Here is a 22279-nt window from a genome sequence, read left to right on the forward strand (position 1 = left end):
CCGATTCCCGACTCCCCTCGGCATGACACCTGGTGTTCGTTAATGAAATGTCACGTTCTCCGAGTGACACGTGGACTGCACTGCGCTCGTCACTCCAGACTCCATGCAGCGTGACACTTGGCGTCCGTTGGTGAAGTGTCTCGCTCTGCGGTCGCCACGTGCGTTGCTGAGGTGTTTCGCTCTCCGGTTGCCACGCGTACTTGTACGTTATTTTCCAGGGTCTGACAAGAACACACTCCCTCGTCAACGAAATCAAAACTCCCACCCTGTGGAAAATCTAAACCAGACAATAACTCATTTCTGCTTCCATTAAACTCACCTTGAAGTTAGGGCAAGCCCAAAATCTTTTGCCCTTGTTTTTAGGGGTTCTGGCAACACGGAAGACTGCAGGCCGACCACAAAAGCAAGTGGGCTTTACATCCAACTTGCTCCTACTGGCAGAACTATGTTCAAAGCCGCAACCCGTGCATTTGCAAGAAGATGAACCAGACATTTCGTGATTTCAACAATGCTTCCAGAACTCTTCCTCCCCAAAATGAATGTTAAACACTTTGGAAATCAGGGTTGCTCTAAATAATAAGTTTTAGGGCTAACAACATCACACGTGGCAATCTAATCACACAACAGAACACCAATCTAATTTAATACACAATGGCTCGTGAACTAAAACAAATTACAACTCAGCACAGGCAAACGACGTTACTGATAAATTAACGAAGATGGCTTAATTGACTCATTTTAACAAGTTTAGGACCTGATTGAGACCGAAAAAAAAACGAAGTCCCACTTGAGATTGACACACAAATACGATGACCAAATGAGGGTTTAAACCATTTTTAAACTAGCATCACTTTTAAATACCATTTTATAAAGTTTTACAAAAATAAATATAATTTTTTGGCTTAATAGCTTATTTTGTCCCCAGTTCTGGTGCGTTGTGTCAATTAGGTCCCTCCTTTTAAAAAAAGTGTCAATTGCATTCTCACTTAGTAAAATTTGACTCCATTAAGTCATTTCCGTTAAATACTGACAAACATTGTTAACTTTTTATTCTCTCTCGTTTACTTTTTGGAACACAACAACTTTTGTCAGTATTTGCAGCATAAAATAATTAGTTTTCATTTTAAAATATTGTAAAAACAACATTACTCTTAATTCATTTATTTAATGTTTTTTCTTATTTCATATATTATATAATATATAAACTCATAATCCCCACCTTGTTTTTATATATATATATATATATTAACCCCTTTTATTCACAACACATATATACTTCTAACCCCTTTTTTTAATAAAATAATTCTCAATCCAAAAGACCCAAAAATTCCTCCCCTGCCAAGATAGCCATGACCCATGGCAGGATCGCCTTCACCCTTCTTCACCTTCTCTTTCCACGCGAGGCAGCCATGGAGCAACACCAACCTTCGAGCATCCTCCACCGGGCAGAAGCCATCGCATTACGTTTTCGATGTCGGCGACATCATCAACACCACCGATACCACCTTCTTCTTCACCTTCCAAAAACGTGTAAGGCTTCTTTCTCCTCTTTTCCATTTTCTCTACTTGGATTGACAGAAGTTGCGACTTTATTTTCAATCATGGCCATGACCAGAGTGGCACAACATCAGCGTTGGATAAGAGCTTTCCGTTGTCGATTTTGGGGCTGATCTAACTCTAGACCAGTTGAAGATAGGATTGAAAATGAAGGCCAACGTGGAAGTGGATGAAGAGTGGTAATATGCAGAACGATCTATGTTGTGGTGGAAGAAGACGTAGAATGAGTTCTTTGTTTTGTATTATGAGGTGTGAGATTAAAGAAGAAGAGGAAGAAGAAAAAGACTGTGTTGAGCATGTGCAATTACGCTTCTCCAAACATTTTTTTAATAAAAGCTTCCTCAAAATAACCTTTTTTTCTTCCATCAATTCCAGGACTTCTAACAAAAGAAGATTCCAAGGGGAAGATGAGAAGTTGCAAGGTGATGTGGACGATTTTGAAGTCAATTTATTCCATCGTTGATCCATCCATCATGGCAGAAGAGGTATTGTAACTGAAAATAGAGTGGGTATAAAATGTGAAACCAATACCAGAAAAAGAAAGTAGAGGAAGGTAACAGTGACAGAATAAAGAAATAGAAACAACTTGTTGAAGATCATAAATTCTGAGTAGAGAGGAACCCGAAGAGGTGGTTAGAAGTTGACGGATGAAGAAAGTGGAAAATATGTTTAATGAAGAAAGTGGGTGAGAGAGAAAAACCTGACAAGAAAGTAGGTGAAAAAGTAAATTATCGTTGAAAAAAGAAAAGGGAAAAAAAGACCAAAAGCTTACAAGAAAGATAAAGGTATGTAGTGTTGTAGAGAACGAGAAGAGAGAAAAAAAATTAACGCCGTTTATGCGTATTTAACGGAAGAGACAATGTTGACACAAAATTGACTAAATGAAAACTAATTTGACACACTTTTAAAAGGAGAGATTTAATTGAGAAAAATAAACAAATCTGGGGATAAAAAAAACTATTAAGCCTAATTTTTTTTAGTAATTTTATTATAAAAAATTATTTTAATTTTAAAAAATAATTAAATTTAAAAAAATTAAATTATAGAAAATCGATCAAATTTTAAAAATAAAACCACTTAAAATAAATATTTAAAGATAAAATCAAAAAATAAATATGTACACCAAAATCAACGTCTCTTTGTATAATTTTACAGAAATAATAGCATTTCTTGGAACTATTTATGGATAAACCTCATAAACCCCCAAATCCGAAAATGAACCGCAGAAGCTAGCAATGGAACTCTCCGTTACGCACACTCCCAATCCTCTTCACTGTTTCTCATCACCACAACTCTTTCCAAACCCCAACGTTTTCACGCTAAGCGCACCGCGTCCCCGCAGAAAGCTTCGGTTCCGAGTTTCGGCCACCGCGGAGCCCGATGGGGCGTCGTGGTCGCAGTCGCTGCGGCGTGGGTCGCAGCGGTTCTGGATCAACTTTGGGGAAATGGTGAAGAAAGAGACGGGTCTTGACTTCCAGAACAGCAGCGTGAAGAACGTAGCCGAGGTTATGAGCGGAGATGAATTGCGAAGGTTTGGGACTCAGTGGGTGTCTCGGTTTGTCGATTGGAACCGGTGGGAACGCTGGAAGGTAATGCTTTCAATTGCCGCGCTGGGATTGTGTTGTTAATTTGATGCTTATGTTTTTTATTTTTTTTATTTGTGTTATTAATTTCATGTTTCTTTTTTTGTATTTTTCGGGTTGTGACCTGTGAGTATTAGTGATTTGTGGATGTTAAATTAGTGATTTGTGGTTTTATTGGGGACGCATTTGGAGATAGGAATCAGAGTGAGTAAAAATGGAAAACTTTTGGTTATAACCAAAGAGAGTGTTGACTGTTGACTGAGCAGAAATTGATTTCCGCATTTGATGATGATAGCAAAACTACTGTGGGTACTGACGCAGCAGTGGACTTGGTTACTGGAAATAAGACTCGGCCCAAAAGGATTGCAGATAAACCAATTGTATTACAGGGAATATATTTTCTGTTTTCATCATGACATTGCTGTTGGTTGTTGGCATTGGTTCTCATTACTTTTCTGTTTTCTTTACCAGTTCTGTTATTCTGTTTCCACGTAATATGGCACACAATGGTTTGTACTGTGAGCCTAGCCCAGTATGTAAGTCTCGGTATGACATGAATAAAACAGGAAGGAATTCAGAGTTGTTTGTTTTTTTGTTGTTTTGGGAGGTTGCCTTTGTCCTCAAATTCAAGGCTTTTCAATGACGCCCTGATGTTTTATGATTTTATTTTTTGGTTTTCATTAATAATCGAAGAAAATATTGATTTTGGGACTCAGTGGGAGTCTCAATTTGTCTATTGAAATCGGTGAGGACATTGGAAGGTGACTTGTTCATTGCTGTATTGGGATTGTGTTGCTAATTTCATGGTTTTTTATGTTGTTAAATTTGTGTTTTTGCTTTTGTTAAGTGTGGGAATGTTGCAGTGGTGTTTTATGATTTTACTTTCTGGTATTGGTGAACAAGCCTTTGAGAGTAAGAGTCACAGTGAAGAAACAAAGATAACATAGACATTTTTAAATTGCAAGGGAACATTGAAAACTTTTCTCGAACCATACAATGTATTGAGTGTGGGTGAATATTGATTTCCATCTTGAATAGTCCATTTTGTTGAAAGTCCCACATCGACTAGAGATAAGACCAAATTATAATATATAAGTGGGGTGCAAACCATACATACAAGCCGGTTTTGTGGGGTTGAGTTAGGCTTAAAGTCCATTTTCTAATATGGTATCAGAGCCATGGTTGAAGCCTTTCCTAACAAGATCTATGTGGGCATTCTGTTCCACCTGTTGTCGGGCCACTATCGGATCACCCATTAATTCTACTCTCACGCTCGAGATGTCTATACCTCGGCGTGAAGGAGTGTGTTGGAAGTCCCACATCGACTAGAGATAAGGTCAAATTATAATATATAAGTGGAGTGCAAACCTCACCATTCAAGTCGGTTTTATGGGCTTGAGTTAGTCTTCAAGTTCACTTCTTAACACATTTTATTTTTTTTCTCATCATTAGTATTTATAAAAAATTTTACTTTTGGCTGTTTTTGCTCAGTCCTTTGAAAATAGGATTCTGAAAATAATGTGACAATTTTGTAATTATAATTTAGAGTTAATAAAGTTTTGTACCTCATATTTCCAAAAGATTTCAGTCTTATACCCGACATTTAATAAATGTGTCATTTCGGTCTCGACAATTGTTCCAAAAACTCTTGTAACCAAATCATTTATAAGCAAAAATGGAAAATGTTTCCTCAAACTAGATAGATTGAGGGGGAGCAATTTTTAATTTCCACATTCAACTACAACTTGAGAGTAGTGACTAGTCAAAATTTTGTGGCGGTGCCTGCATTTTGGAGGCATTTCTTTTCCTTTACATAGTGTATGGAATAGGATAGAATTGTGCATATTTTTTTCGAATGTGTTGCTTTTGTTCTCTTATGCTGGTAATTTAATATTGCTTTGTTCTTCAATATTGCATTTTGTTTAATAAATAGTGTTGGGTTAATTACTATTGCAGCATTAATGTATTTTTTTAATTAAATATGTTTTTAGCGCGAAGTTAGATTTGGTTTCTGTCCCAAACTTTTATACTCTAACTTTGAAAATGAATAGATATAGTCCTCCTAGTCCAATTGGATTACATTTTTTTGACGTGTCAAATGATATTTCAAGTTGACATTTGAGTTGTTTTTACCATTTTTTAGCTTAAATGTCAGTTTAAAACATTGTTTAATACATAAAAAGTTATAGCCATTGGGTTAAAAGAACTATAAATTTCAATTTTGTGTCTAAGTTTAGGGACTAAAAACATATTTAATTTTTTTTTTGTCCTGGAACATTTTTTATCTAGCTAAGCATTTTGATTGAAAAATATATGCTATCAACACTTTTGGACCAGGCTGGTAAAACTGACTGCTTAATCCATAAAAGGGGCTTTACTTATATTTGTTATTATTCTGTATTGCTTTCTTTTTAATATAAATTAACTAAAACAATGTTGTTTTCTTGTTACAGAATATCAAAGACTGGGAACCTTTGCGAATTGGCACATTTGTTCTTTATATTTTTGTTGTCACATTTGCTTGTAGAGGAGTATATGTTGCTGTTCAAGCACCTTTCCTAAATCGGCAGAAAAAAGAATTAGCAGAAGCTTACATGGAAGTGTTAATTCCTGAACCATCCCCTACTAACATCAGAAGGTAAGTCAATCCTCCTTTATTATCACATTCTTTTGGTACACATGCTCTTGTTTAATATACTTTTGGTTTATCTAATTCTTATTGTCATAGAAGTATAATTGCTGACTTCTCAAATTTTATTTGTTGTGAACATATATTATTTCTTTCACCAGTTTCATGCTAATATAATATTTTTAATCAATCAAATGAAATAAGTTCTTAACCTGCTATAATGTTGACTTTAAATTCACTAAAACTAGACAATGATGACAGTTGAAGCTCATTATTCACTGGCATACTGAACTAAGAGCTCGCTATGCAATTTTGTATCATTGATCAAATCACATGTTTTTCTTTCTTTTCTATTTTTACTTTTCTTTCACCAGTGTCATGAAAGAAATCCAAAACTCATATAAGCTTAATTTGTTAATTGAAAAATTGCTTCATGAGACTTATAGTTGATGTTTTTTTATTATCTTGTAGTTTAAATTATGATATTAAATTCTATGTAACATCTACATGATATATTTGAAGTTATTTTTTATTGTCTTTGAATTTTGATTTGACAACCTTGTTATGGAGTGATCTATTCACATAAAATAATCTACAGCACAATTGTAGTGATTGCATCGGCTGCAATGTTGTATATTTTATTTGAAATTAAAATTTGACGGTGCAAAATTAGATGACTCTAAAACTACATCATTTGTTACCAACATTGTGATCTGCAGTGCTTGCAATCGCATAATCTATAAAACATTTACTTTCTATGACTGAGATGAGTCAGCCTTTTTTGAGGACAACTTTTCAAGAATTGCATCACTTTATTCATCTAGTTTAATAGGACATCCAATGCCAACAAGTTCATCAACATGGAATTGATGTGTCCCAATAATTCTTGTATTGTCTTATTTTCAAGAGAAGCTTCTTGGAGATCAATACGAAGCTACCTCGCACGAGCCGTGGTCTGAGTGAAGAAGTGGTTGTGTATCTATTCCCATACTTGATACAAATGAACAACATGAAGAACGCGTGACAAAATTGACTTGGAGAGAGTCGATTATAGCCAAGAAAGTAAGATCTGATCTTGAACTACCCATTCTTCATAAGCGGGATTGATAACTCTTGCAGTGCGATAATCATCAGTAAGAAATCTTGGAGGAATTTCTGGGTTAACAACAAAGTGATGAAGGTTATTAGAATATAATCAACCGTTACGGATTTATAGGAAATTAACCTTTAGATAATCTAGGAAATCAAGATGATTGATTCCTATATAAGTGTTTTTCTATAATTAATTTTATAAAATAGTATAAATACATATTGTGTGGTCTGTATTAAAAACACAATACATTCAAAACATATACAATTCTATATGATATCAATAGTTTAAGGTTTCAATCTTGGAAAGACAAACTGTGAGAAAGATTGGGAAGCATGAGACGCATTTTGGTAGGACTACGATGACCTAAGCGTTGATGCTCAAGAGCTTGAGACACAATGGACATACAAGCAGCCGATTGTGACAGATAGTAAATCCTCAAACATCATCTTCTGCTCCAACCTCCCCTCCGCCCACTATTCCTGCACCTGAACTTCCTATTGTGATACGAAAAGGTATTCGTTCTTCTCGTAATCATAACTCTCTCTATGCTTTTACCATTACTTATGATCGTTTGTCTCCATCCTATTTCTCCTTTGTTTCTTCTTTGGATTCTATGTCTATTCCTAAGACTATAGGTGAAGCCATGGCTTATCCTGGCTAACATCAGGCAATGGTAGAGGAGATGGCAACCTTACCTTCCAATGGCACTTGGGAACTTGTTCATTTACCTCCTGACAAAAAAACTATTGACTGTCGTTGGTTTATACAGTGAAAATTGGACATGATGGTCATATTGATTGGTTAAAACCTCGCTTAGTCGCTAAAGGTTATACACAAATTTTTGGTCTAGATTATGGGGACACCTTTTCCCCTATGGCCAAAATAACTTCTTTTGTCTCTTTCTGGCTATGGTTGCTATTCATCATTGGCATCTTCATCAAATAGGTATTAATGCATTCTTACATGGTGATTTGTAGGAAGAAGTTTGTATGAATCAATCCCCTGGTTTTCTTGCTTCCGACGATTCTCGTCTTGTTTGTAAGCTTCAACGGTCTCTCTATGCTTTGAAGCTGTTAGATATATTATCTTTATTTTATATTTATCTTTTATCTTTAGTTAATTTGTTATTATTTCTTATTTGTATTTTGGGTTTGACCCATATTTCTTCTATTATAAATAGAGGACCCTATGTGTATATTCAACACAAGGGAGATTAATCCCATATATAACATGGTATCTAGAGCCTAAGGTTCTTTAAAGGAAAAAGTTTTTGGTGCCTCTGTCACTACATCCGCCGCTGCCGGCAGTGGCGCTATCTACTACCGGCGGTGGCGCCGTCATCTACCGCTACCACTATCGGAGTTTAAGTTTTGATCAACGATCACATGGTGCCAAAGCAAAATATTGTGCTATGACAGTAGCCACTTGTGAACTTATGGGCTTAGGCAACTACTATTACAACTATAAATAAGGGATATCCATGAAACAAAGCATATTTGTGACAATCAAGCTACACTTCACATTACATCAAACCCGATCTTCCATAAAAGAACCAAGCACATTGAAATTGATTGTCTCTTTGTTAGAGAAAATGTGCCCTCTTGAGAAATCACTACTGATTTTGTCAACTCTAACAATTAGCTGGCTGACATATTCACCAAGTCTCTTAGAGAGCCTCAGATAGAGTACATTTGTAACAAGCTTGGTACATATGACGTATATGCTTCGACTTGTGGGGGAGTGTTAGAATATAATAAGCTATTATGGATTTGTAGGAAATTAACGGTGTCATAATCTAGGAAATTAGGATGATTGATTCCTTATTATTAGGTGTTTTCATTATAATTGATTATGTAAAATAGTATAAATACATACTGTGTGGTCTGCATTAGACACACAATACATTAAAAACATATACAATTCTATAAGGGTGATGAGACTTAATGTTAGGTTCCTTTATTCATGGAACCTAAACAATAGTCACTCTTCTCACTCAAACACTCAACAACAGAAGATATAATGGATGCATAAGTATTTTATTCAATCTGTAGTGTGAAGAAAGAAGAAAATACAAGTAAATGTTAAGGAAGCCTCCCTTCCTCCACTGGCCAAGAGGTCCAGTCTAAACCCTAAACAAATCGTCTGCCCTCCTCAACCAATTCGGTGATTATATATACTCTCTCTCTCCCCCTAACAACTAACAAACTCTCCCGCCATTTCTTTCACTCCTAACAAACGTGACTCCCTAATATTAACACTCTACCGTTCGGTATTATCAACTTTATACCGTTCGGCCCATAACTCTCTCCTCCCTTGAACAACCGTTCGGCCCTTACTTCATATTACCGTTCGGCCCTCTTCAATATCACCGTTCGGCCCCCTTACTTCAACATCTTCGTTCGGTCCCTTTTCTTCAATATCACTGCTTGGTCCTCCTCTTTTATTCCTGTTATATACTTTTAACTTCCTAACACTTAATAACAAGCTCAACTTGTTTCTAGTGAAGATAATTGGAATCATCCAATTTTTCAGCTACAAAATTTGGGAAAAACTGGGAAGCGGATGGGTGGGAGCTTGGATTGACCATGTTGGATCAATTTGAGACTCTTGATGCCATATTAAAAAAGAACATGAGAGAAGAATGTAAACATGAAATTGATGTTGTATATTATTTGACACACAAAACCGAGAGTACAAACTTTGTTTATATAGGCTTCGAAGCCTATTGTTCTCGTAAAAAGACTAAGAAAGAAGAGAGGATCTAATTGAATAATTGAATGTTTTACATCTCTCTAATATAAATGTTTTTCTTCATGGAGATCTAGAAGAGGAAGTCTACATGGAACAACCTCTTACATTTGTTGATTAGGGGAGTTTGGTTTGGTTTGTAAGTTGTGTTGCTCTCTTTATGGGCTCAAGCAATGACCGGATGCTTGGTTTGGAAAATTTAGCTGCATTGTTCAAAACTTTGGGTTGTAATCAATGTTATCAATATCGGATAACAAAAAATATAAGTGACCCAAAAATCCTTTATAAAGTTATAATGGAAACCATAACGATTTATGTTGGAAATATTGCGGTCAAAAGAAACATAATAGCACCACATATAATTCTAATGCAAAAAAATAGACTTGAGGGTGGTGGCGGGTGGCAGTGGTGGCTAACAACGGTGGGCGACGACGACCGGTGGTGGCCACGGTGGCTGTTGGCACTAACTAAGGCCAATGTGAAAAGAATAAGAGAGGCGAGGTTTTACATAATGTTTTACTGCAGTAGTAACAAGTAAAAGAATAAGAGAGGTGCGACAGTAACATGTAAAAGAATTAGAGAGGAGGGGGTTCTGTGTACTAGGGTTTAGGTCAAATATTGTTATAGGGCCTGACCCAACTTTTGACTTTATGTATTAAGGATTTAGAAAACAAATAGAAGGATGAAATTAAGGGTTATGGGTTGTGCCAGTGCCTCTTTTGTCCGACTCTACTTATCTCTTCTCCCGCGCTATTGCTGCATTATCTCTTCCACTTTGCCGCGGTTTATCTCTTTCTCCGCTCTATTTTTTTCGTCATTACTTTTCTGCCACCACCAGCCACCATGCAAGAAGCAACTACCATGGGCTGTGATGGAGAACTCGCATTGCCACCACCTTGTTGTGGCAGCAGGTTGGGAAATTGTTTCTGGGTTTCCACCATGGCACCACCATGGCACAATTAACACTAGTTGTCATGTAGTGAAGCAAATTATTTAGTTTTTTAGTGTCATACATCTCTTGAAAAATGTGTTTACTCTATAGTATATGTTGATGATATAGTCATTACAGGAAATGGTGCTATTAGAACATCTCAACTGAAGGAACACTTTTGTAAACATTTTCAAACCAATGATCTTGGGAGCCTCAAATACTTCCTGGGTGTTGACATAACGTAGTCATTAAAAGGTTTTGTAATCTCTCAAAGGAAGTATGCTCTAGACATCGTAAATGAGACATGTATGATTGATTGTAGATTAGTAGATAGTTCCATGGACCCAAATCAAAAAGTTAATGACAAAAGAAGGTGAATTGTTCCCAAATCCATAAAACAATTGTAGAGTGGTTGGAAAACTTATTTATCTTACTGTTACTAGACCTGATTTGTCTTTTGCATTTGGTGTTGTAAGTTAGTTCATGCAGGATGCATGTATTGGCCATTGAAATGCTATCATTTGTATTCTAAGATACCTCAAAAAGGTTCTGAGGCAAGGTCCTTTATATGAAGATAAAGGAAACGTCCAAATCTCGAGTATTGTGATGTTGACTTGGCGGGATCCCTTAATGATAAATGCTCTACTACGGGATATTATGCTTTCCTTAGAAGAAATATTCTTTCTTGGAAAAGTAAGAAACAAAATGTAGTGCCCAACCAACTACTGAAACTGAATATAGTACAATGGCTTCTCTAATGAATTTGTATGGGTGAAACAATTCTTTAAGAGCTTAACTTCTGCGAGATCCAGACTATGAAGGTGTATTGTGATAACCAAGTTGCTCTCCACATTGCTTCCAATCAAGTATTCCATGAGAGAACTAAACACATAGAAATTGACTATCATTTTAATTCAGAAAAGTTGTTGTCTAAAGAAATTTGCACTGAGTTTGATGGATCAAATGATCAACTTGCAAATGTGTTGACCAAGTCCTCGAGGAGACCTTTGAGTTTATTTAATCATGCTTGTTACATGCAATTTGTATGCTCAAGCTTAAGGGGGAATGTTAGAATAAGTATTAAACCTAGTTAGAAAGTAGTTGAATTGGAAACTACAACCTGCAGTACCTATGAGTTGTACCTAGGTTTCTAGTTGAGACTTTTGATATTTCCTCTTCTCTTTGTATCAGAATTCTATCATTGTAAACGTGAGATCTTAAGAGAGGTAGGTGTATTCAAGCCCTCTAAAATATATTTTGTCTATTATTAATCTTAAGTGATATTATGGCAATGTTATTTCTTGGAAAAGCAAGGAACAAAATGTGGTTGCTTGATCTAGTGTTGAAGCTTAATATAGAGCTATGACATTGCTGACATGTATTGTCATAACTAGGCAACTATTCACATTGCTTGAATTTTTGTATTTCATGGGAGAACAAGGGAGAAGTTGTCCATGGAAACTTGAGACTTGTCAACTCCAATAATCAACTTGCATGTATTTTTTCTAAGTTCTGGAGAGGAGCTCAAATTCAATGAATAGGTTCTTGGTATATGCTCCAATTTGAGAGGCAGTGTCAAAATTGCTTAAGTTATGTGAAAGGGTTAATTTGTTAGGATAGATATACCCATCTTTTGTACTACCTATCTGGCACCTATGTGTAGATCATTGTATTTTTTTTTTTTTGTATTTTACGGATGTAAGAGCCCATATAAATGAATGAATAAACTAGGATATAAAGCTCTCTTGGGCATTTTTTCATGGGGGTTCCATCTTGCTTTGAATAGCTATACATGTATTTTCTTCATATCGATCTTAAAATATCTTAAATGATCTCTTAGAAATTGTTCTTTTATATTTTATGATTTATTTCCTTCTTTATATTTTATGATTTATTTCCTTCTTTATATTTTATAGTTATTAGAATATCTTAATAGAATATGATATATAGGCATGTGTTATAATGTATACAAGAATAAAATCACCTATAATTATACTTGAGATTGAAACTATAAAGTAATTCTAGAGGGCTTGTAAGATCCCCCTCACTCTCATTCTATATATAAAAAAAGTTTAGATACAAAATAGGAGGTAGTTCTGATACAATAATGATAAATAGAGTAAATACTCTAACAATGATAAATAGGGTAAATATTCTAACAATGATAAATAAGATAAATATTCTAACAATTATTTTACATTTATTTTAATTATATTATGTAAGATGGACTGTGTTGTCTATACCATAGACGCAGTTTCAACATCTCAAAGAAATCATTTCATGCAACAGAAGTGTTTAGCGTGTTGAATCCATTTAAAAGAGTTTTTGTTCATTTATTTGATTGCAGATTTAAGAAGGGTATGTGGAAGAGGACCATGCCAAAAGGCCTAAAAATGAAAAAGCTTATTGAAAGACCTGATGGAACACTTGTTCATGATACTTCTTATGTTGGAGAGGATGCATGGGAGGATGATCAAGAGGAGCGTGTAAAACAAATTATAGAGGATGATGAAAGGTTAAACAAAGAAGAGAAGAAAGAACTAACAAAAGGCTTGGGCATTTCAGGTTATCTTTGTAGAATTTTGTGTCTGTTACCATTTTACTTTTTGCTTCAATTTGTTCTTTCTTTTTTTTGTCATTAGTTTTAGTTTATTTAAGTGAATTGAGAAGTTACGATGACTTGAGAATTAATTTTGCTCTCTTTGATGTTTCATTTGATTCCTGCTTATAATTTATTTCACTGTTTCTTCTGCATTGAAATAAAATTGTAATAACAGAATGCTTTATAATTTATTGCACTGTTTTTGCATGCAGGTGAGGTTCAATTTGAGGGTACATGGCGTGAAAGACTTCATAAATGGAGAGACATCCTTAGAAAAGAACGTTTTGCCGAACAATTAGATTCCTTAAATGCCAAATATGTAGTTGAATTTGACATGAAAGAGGTTGAACAGAGTCTTCGGAAGGATGTAGCAGAGAAGGTGACACCCACTCAGGATACTAGGGCTCTATGGATAGCTAAGAGGTGGTGGCGCTATCGGCCTAAACTTCCTTATACTTATTTCCTCAACAAGCTTGATAATTCTGAGGCAAGTTCCATTTCTATAATCATATTTCTGCTATGATTTATTTTCTCTTCCCCCTTGGATGTTCATGTATCACATTCCCATTAGTATGTATATTATTAATTAAAAATTGGTCGTGTTAGTTTTGAGGAAGCATATGTATATATATGAAATTTAATGAATCAAAGCCAATGATGAGTGTACGCAGTTAGCATACCCAAGGTAATAAGGGACGAGTATGTCTTATTCACCACTATTAACTATAGAATAGTTGTAGTTGATGAATATCTTAATATGTTGGAGATATCAAATTGACTAGTAATAGGACCCATATTGTCTATGATGAGTGCTGACAGCACACTCCATGCAACACACCTACCAAGTTCAATTGTTACTTTTACATGAGATCATGTGATCTCTAATGAGTGCAAAATAGCCATTTGTGGATCTTCTATCATTAGCATCTCGACCTCTATCCATATAAACAATTCCTTTACCAGGTAATCTTTTGATGTGTATCAAGATTTGAACCATGAAATTTTGCTAACTATCATGGGGTTTATTTAAAAATTGATTAACAACACAAACATGGGAGGCAATGTCTAGTCTAGTCATTGTGAGATGATATAATTTCCTAACTAATTGGCTCTTCCTGACTTGGTTGAAGCTTAACATTTTGGTCCATAAAAGTATCAACAAGTTTACAATCAAGCATCCTTGTTTCATTTAAAATATCAAGAACATATATCCTTTGAAAAGTTTCAATAACGTTTTTTGATTGGGCTACTTGAACTCTATAAAAGAGGATTACATGAATTGTTTGATTGACACACATTCTCTTTGTAAGTGGATTTAGCTTAATCCTACAAATTGGCTTTTAAGGTGAAAATTTCCCCTCAATTTATTTTATTCACATCTCTAGATGATGCCAGATCTCCAACACATTTAATCTCACTTATAAACAAAGGAAAAGGAGGAATACACGAAAGAAATATGAAAAATATCCTGATTGTCACAACTTGACATTCTCCTGCAAGGACAAAAAAATGCAACTCTGCAGTTACACTGCAGATATGATCCAAATAAAATTCCTTATTAAATGTAATCTGTGGCTCGATTGCATCTAGGCCATTTGTAGTACTGGAAAAAGAAACGTTGCTGCACTGCTATTACTTGATATCCTAAGTAGTTATACTTATCTTTGGGATGAGGGCTCTGCTGTCATGGATGACAGCTTAGAAAAGTAAGTTCAAAATCATACTCCGAACATGTTCTGTATTTGCAGTGGTGTAATATTTATCCTTATTTGCTGTGTAACTGCAGCAGTTGTAATTCTGTCTTTGTGGCAGAGGGTGAAGTTGGGGCAGTTTGGGAATCAAACTTGGACTGTTCAGTGAGAAAAGGGTGCTGGAATTGAGAGTGTATCATATTTTTAGTGAAGTCTTTAATTTAAACTGTAGATTTGGATCTAATTATTAAGATTACATCCTCTCATCTCTCACAATAAGCCGTACTCTTGCATGATAATCTCCCTTGTATGTATGCATGCATATACATGTATGTTTGTGTATATAAATTCCCATTCTCCTGCTATTCCACTTTTTGGGTCAGCAGCTTCGCTCCACAGTATGAGAATGACAACTATGCTGCATATGCTACCGAATCTTGACCTATGAAGCACAAATACAGACAAGATACGAGTACAACACAAACATGGAGATATGACTAAATTGGAAAAAATGGGATACGGACACGGCATATTATTTATATAACTAAATTGTTCTTTATTGATATATTTAACATATTGTGAAATTTAATTAATTATTACCAAATAATAACTTAGTCAACTAATTTTATATAGAAAAAAATAATTATATACTAGTTTAAATATAAAAAATAATCGTAACTTCAATATTTTCCAAAAAGAAATAAAAAAAACTATTAAACAGCAACTAATTTGTTTTAAAAGGAAAAAAGTAAAATAAAAAATATAAGAATGGATAGATATCTATATATTAATTTAAATAATAGTTAATTGGAAATAAAATAAACTAAAAACATTCTAACAGATTTGGTAGTCTCACCACATAGAATTGTGATTCCAATTTTAGAAAAAGGAAAAAGAAATATTAAAAAAAAATTAAATTAAGGTGGGAGTCATTCAACAGGTATCATAGTCATTTAATGAGAGAAAAAGCAAGTGTCATGTCTAGCCGTGCTTGTAGAGTTAAAAAGCAATATTATATCATCATATTAGAATATTAACTATGCATCGACTCTTGAAACATTTTCACTCTGTATATTGACTTACTGTTCATCTTCTACATGGCCTCTCTGGTTTTGCACACTTTTTCTCTCCTCTGTACACAGTCTCTTCTCCATATTTGTGTGATTTCTTCATTTCTATTACTACTTGCCTCACTTGGCTTACTAATCTTTCATTTCATATACTAAACTCACACATTATAGAATCATTGGCAACTGAGTTGAATTGCAAATCACATGATTTAATTCCGATTCAAACTCCAATATGCGTGTCCTAAGAGTTGACTGTGTTTGACCTGATGCACCGTGTCAGACACAGGGTGTCATATGCGTGCTTGTGTCGCAAACCCTTCTGAAGCAGGGAAGCAGGATGGAGCCGTATCCAAGCTTCATAGACCTTGACTAGCATGATAGTCATTTATTAGAAATCTTTGAAGCTCAGACATGCCTCTTTAATGGTGTGTACCTACGTCTGACATGTATTAAACATTGACAAGTGTATGACACATACCAAACACTCTGCTGAAATGCCTAGTTTTAGAAAAAAAAGAATTTGGGCTCTGATATGGCTTTAACACAATGTTAATGAGGGTAGACCCGATGATTTGTTTTATAAGTTAAAATTTTAGAATAAGTTTCTATTAGAATTGTAGAAATAAGGAACATATCCCATATAATCATGGACATTTAGATTGTTATGTATTATTAGGAATGTTTTTATCTATTCTCCTATCATATCTTCATATAATGTGGAAATGTTTTTATCTATTCTCCTATCATATCTTCATATAATGTGGAATTATTTTAAGTTGTTAATTTGTCTTTATATAAATCTCGGATAGAGTGTTTGTTTTTTCAATGATGATGATAATCAAGAAATGGGTGAAATGTCTTAAATCAGTTAGATTTTGTCTTCACTTTTGGACTTTAGATTGATGGACTAGATTCTTTTTTGTGCTTGGTAACAATATGTTCAAATAATATTTGACTAAGTTTTTCTATAGATGATTTTGAATATATAAATCTTGATTATCAATGTTCACTTATATATATGTGTGTCTATGTCTAATTCATGCTCTCAAAACTGGCTTGTAAGCTAAGTTTTGCATCCTCTTATATACGGTAAACATACATTATTTCTAGCTAATGTGAGATCTCCATAAAAAACTTTAAAACTTATGAATGTAACAGGTTGGTGATTAACGTCACCTATATTAGAAATTGATACAATTCTGGTTAATGAAGATTCATGTGGTTGACCCTAAATTTCTAATGCACTTTCTTCATCTTGATGTTTGATGATATGATGGCAATGCAACTTTTGGAATTAAATTAGTAAGTAGGGGCTATAAATATGAATGTTGTAGTACAGCCTCTCTGTTTTTCTTACTATGATGTGAACTCCTTATGTATAGTTATATTTTACGTACGTCAGTCTTTTGACAAGTTAGGTCAGGTGGCAGTTGCTGAGCTGTTGTCTTTTTGACAGGTAGCAGCTGTTGTCTTTACTGAAGATTTGAAAAAATTGTATGTGACAATGAAAGAAGGTTTTCCATTGGAATTTGTCGTAAGTTACTTCAAAATTGTTACTGGTGATCAGAAATCTCAAATCTCTCTCCAAGGTTCTCCAGCTGGCATGGACATGCGATTGATTAACATAGCTCTTATTTGGTAGGTTGATATCCCTCTCGATCCTCATCTGTTTGAGATTATTACGAGTTCTGGAGCTGAAGTAGATCTCCTTCAGAAGCGACAGATCCATTATTTCATGAAGGTTGTGATTGCTTTAGTACCTGGAATACTGATTCTCTGGCTTATAAGGGAGTCTGTGATGCTTCTACACATCACTTCCAAGAGGTTTCTTTACAAGAAGTATAATCAACTCATTGATATGGCCCGAGCAGAAAATTTCATTATGGTAAACTTTTGATCTCTTATATTCTGTGGGAAATAGACAACTAAAATTACAGCACAAGGGTTGTTTTTTCCCCAAAAGGACAACAATGTATATTCTGTTTAGTCATTGAATTATTCTTGTAAATGAGATCAATATATGTCAATTTTTTAGTAAAAGAAGGCATACCATTTTGAAAGAAAAAGCTATATAAACTTAACCTTATTCCACTATTTTGATGGATTGCTAGTTAAATTCTGCTGTTCTTTGGTTTTGGATGAGAGAGACACATATTTTACTTCAAATACAGTCAGTGTAGCAATGCTTTCCTCCCGAGATGTTGAACTTATTATGTACAAATTGAATCCTGTATCTGCATCAAATTTTGGAATTGATTTTACCTTGCTGCTTTTCTACTGGATTTTGTTACTAGTTATGTTCCTCTACTTTCAGCCAATTGGAGACGTTGGTGAAACAAAGTCAATGTACAAGGAAGTTGTGTTGGGGGGTGACGTTTGGGATCTTCTTGATGAGTTAATGATCTATATGGGAAATCCTATGCAGTTCTATGAAAGGGGTGTGCAGTTTGTTCGGGTAAAACATTTGATATTTTTAAAGCTAGTAATCCTCCTCATGGCTATAAATGTTATAATTGACATGAAATGAGGTAAGCTGTTTGATGAGAGCACATTGCAGGGTGTTCTACTTTCTGGACCTCCAGGAACTGGAAAAACATTGTTTGCCAGGACACTTGCAAAAGAAAGTGGACTACCTTTTGTATTTGCTTCGGGTGCTGAGTTCACTGATAGTGAAAGAAGTGGTGCATCTAGGATAAACGAGATGTTTTCCATTGCTAGGAGAAATGTAAGCAATGAAACCCTAGCTACTAATATCAAATACAAGTTAAAATGGCAATCATGGTCTGATTTAAAGTTCTGTTGCTTGCACTTAGTTAGATATGCTCATTCAAGGCGATTGATCCATTTTTAGAATTGGTCAGATAAATATAAATCAGATGTTGTTGCTTGTAGCTTTGCCACAAATTTTTGGTAAAACATGAATATACTCTTGTTTTTTTATGCTCCTTAACTATCATATTCCAAGCTATTTTTCCTGAATTCAGTCCACTTAATCCTTCTGGCAGAGTTTGGTCTTGTTGGGTACTGAATAAATTGGAAAGTGAAAATCCTTATGATTAAGAAGATGTGTAGAATTTAAGAATTTTTAAATTGTAACATCTATTAGTAATCTAGTGTAAATTCATAATGGGTGAGCTTATTTCTGTAAACCAATTTCAATTTCTCAAGAGGGCAGTTTGCCTTTTTTCTTCAAAAGTATGTTGCTTCAATTCCATTACATTTGCTGGGGTGCTTTAACATGTAGAAAACCATATTCTGGTGACCTTCAACTGCCAAAACCTCTTCTGGTGACCCAAATCTTCACTGCCTGGTTTGTTTGAGGCCTATGGTGGTCGGCAGAAAGTTTGTCATGCATCACATTTAGCAGCATATTTTATAGTTCTTTGTTTTCTGTGTATTTGTACTGTTTTCTCTTTTTGTACTGTTTTCTCTTTCTAATTCTTTTAGAATTCATTAATAAAATTAGATACCTGTTGGAAAATACATTTATAATGAGATAAGTTTTGGCAGGGTTTCACCCTCTGAAAGTAAATGGTGATTTGAGGTCACAAATTCTCATTTTTATCCTGCAGGCACCTTGTTTTGTATTTGTAGATGAAATAGATGCTATTGCTGGAAGACATGCTAGGAAGGATCCTCGGAGAAGGGCAACTTTTGAGGCTCTTATTGCACAGCTTGATGGGGAGTAAGTTATCAATTTGTAAAAGGGAGGTTATGTGGCTCTTGAAAATTTACATTATCTAAATCAGAATCTAAAATTAGCTTGAGTTAATATTATGCCTTGGACATATGAAAACATTATATTAATCATTATTTTGCCTTGATCACTTAGCCTGAATTAATATAGGTCAATGCTTATAGTCTTCTTTTATTTCATATAGCTTAACTTTTTTATATTTTTGTAATTGTTATTGTTGAATATATAATATTCAACTGCTTTTCGCCTGTCATGGCATCTGCTATATCATAGCAGATTTTCATCTCTCTGTGATCTGCTATTGACAACATTGTATATATGCTCTAGCTTTTGGGGTATTGTTAAATATGATTTTAGTATATGTGAATACGGAAATATGTAAACTTTCCAATTTTAGAAATCAGGGATTGATATATTCTTTGTATCATTAGTTACCCACACATTCATTTAAACACTTTTTATAATACTTATGTAGTTATTGCTATATAAGTCAAGTCTGTGTTGAAGAACTAGATATTATGATAGGACTCCTACTAAGGATGGGCCTGTTAATCAACATGAAACAATTATAGAGGGAGCAAGGCCCAAAATATGAAATGTTTACGTGAGAAGAAAGAAAATGGGGTTAGGAAAAGAAAGGGAAGTTAGTTAGAGAGGGGAATGACGTGTCAGGAATGAAGGGAAGGGCAATTCTGTTATAGGAGAGAGAATAGAGAGTGTGAAGGGGGATACGGAGGAGAGGAGGTTTTGACTTGGTTAGGAGGAGAATAATCCTCTGGAGGAGTCTAGGACTCTGGGTTTTTCCTTGTGGCTGTAGAGCTTTCCGCTCAATCATCTTTTTACTGCATAACACTCTAAATAATACAACTTTGATATTCAGTAATTGTTTGGTTTCTATCATTGGTCCGACCTGCCGGATACCCGAGAAGAGCTAGCATTGTTGTCCATGCCACCCAAAATGTCTGACCGAGTCGACGCATTGGAGGAAAGATTGTTAGCGATGGAAGTGTCTGTACGTGAGATGTTGGGGGAATTTCACCAACTAATGTTGGAAGAGCTGACTAAGCTGCGTAACGAGCAAGAGGGAGAGCGTCGAGAATCTCCGTTTTCAAATATGGATTCAGGGGCAGAGTACAGGATGGCAGCAAAGAAGGTGGAATTGCCATCATTTGATGGTACTGACCCTGTGGGATGGATTACCAGGGCAGAGACATATTTTGAAGTGCACGACTCTACAGAAGAGGTGAAGGTCCGATTGGCAAAACTAAGCATGGAAGGGGCAACCATTCATTGGTTTAATCTTCTACAAGAAGCAGAAGTGGGGTTGTCGTGGACCAAGTTAAAAAGAGAGTTGATCGGTCATTATGGTGGTCGTACTAGCGGTAATCCTTTCGAGGAGTTGAAAGATTTGTCGCAGACGGGCAGCGTAGATGAGTATCTAGCGGAGTTCGAATATATCTCCTCTCAAGTTTCTCATTTACCAGAGGAGCAATATCTGGGTTACTTTATTGGAGGGTTGCGACCGGAGATTCGGCGGAGGTTTCGCACCTTCAACCCGATGAATCGTCTCCAAGCCATGCGCCTAGCTCGAGACGTGGAAGCAGAAGTGCAGGGAGAGGGATTTCAGCGTGGAGGAGGATTACGAGGGTGGAAAAGCAATCGTGATTGGGGTACGGGTCAAGGAGAGAAGTCTGGATCCGGGTCGGGTCAAGGCCCACATTTAGGGAAATTAGGCGTGGGGTTAGGCCCAACCCAGAGCATATCAAATAAACCATTATCGGCAGCGGGCTCCAGCCTTCATGAGTCACGCTCGATGACGCAAGGCAGTCGCGTTTCAGGTGATCGTTTTCTGACCGCCGACCGAAATTGCGGTACGAAACATTTGCCGTACTCTGAATTGATGAACAGGAAAGCTCAAGGGCTTTGTTTTCGATGCGGTGAAAAGTATCCACCCCTTGCATCGATGCACAGAGCGGCAACTCCGAATGGTGGTGTTAGCGGATGACGAAACAGTAAATGAAGCGGGGGAAGTGATCGCGAGCGAGACGCAAGAAGAAGAAGATAAAGAAGAACCTAAGACAGTGTTAGCAGCCAGGGAGATTCTTGAGGGTGGTATTATTACTAAACAATGGTTGGTTAAATGGAAGGGGAGAACAAAGGAGGAGGTAACTTGGGAAGATGAGGGACTATTGCGAAGTCAATTTCCTTATTTTAGCCTTGAGGACAAGGCTGTTGTTGCAGGAGGGAGTAATGATAGGACTCCTACTAAGGATGGGCCTGTTAATCAACATGAAACAATTATAGAGGGAGCAAGGCCCAAAATATGGAATGTTTACGTGAGAAGAAAGAAAATGGGGTTAAGAAAAGAAAGGGAAGTTAGTTAGAGAGGGGAATGACGTGTCAGGAATGAAGGGAAGGTCAATTCTGTTATAGGAGAGAGAATAGAGAGTGTGAAGGGGGATACGGAGGAGAGGAGGTTTTGAGTTGGTTAGGAGGAGAATAATCCTCTGGAGGAGTCTAGGACTCTGGGTTTTTCCTTGTGGCTGTAGAGCTTTCCGCTCAATCATCTTTTTACTGCATAACACTCTAAATAATACAACTTTGATATTCAGTAATTGTTTGGTTTCTATCATATTATTTGCCAACTATTAATATTTGCATTTATATGTGGCCATAAT

The 22279-nt window shown here is 35.7% G+C and overlaps 1 protein-coding gene across 1 annotated transcript in view; it reads left to right on the forward strand.

The window, feature by feature from the left end:
• Positions 1-2731: 2731 nt before the first annotated feature.
• LOC108319084 (ATP-dependent zinc metalloprotease FTSH 12, chloroplastic) overlaps positions 2732-22279 on the forward strand; it is a 28797-nt gene continuing 9249 nt past the window's right edge. The window contains exons 1-9 of the mRNA XM_052877604.1: positions 2732-3146; positions 5594-5778; positions 12889-13106; positions 13356-13634; positions 17365-17438; positions 17547-17789; positions 18219-18359; positions 18462-18629; positions 19477-19589. Coding sequence (XP_052733564.1) covers positions 2793-3146; positions 5594-5778; positions 12889-13106; positions 13356-13634; positions 17365-17438; positions 17547-17789; positions 18219-18359; positions 18462-18629; positions 19477-19589 — 1775 coding nt within the window. The 5' untranslated portion in view covers positions 2732-2792. The remainder of the gene's footprint in view (positions 3147-5593; positions 5779-12888; positions 13107-13355; positions 13635-17364; positions 17439-17546; positions 17790-18218; positions 18360-18461; positions 18630-19476; positions 19590-22279) is intronic.

The sequence above is a fragment of the Vigna angularis genome, chromosome 5 (assembly GCF_016808095.1).
Source record: "Vigna angularis cultivar LongXiaoDou No.4 chromosome 5, ASM1680809v1, whole genome shotgun sequence".
Lineage (NCBI taxonomy): Eukaryota > Viridiplantae > Streptophyta > Magnoliopsida > Fabales > Fabaceae > Vigna > Vigna angularis.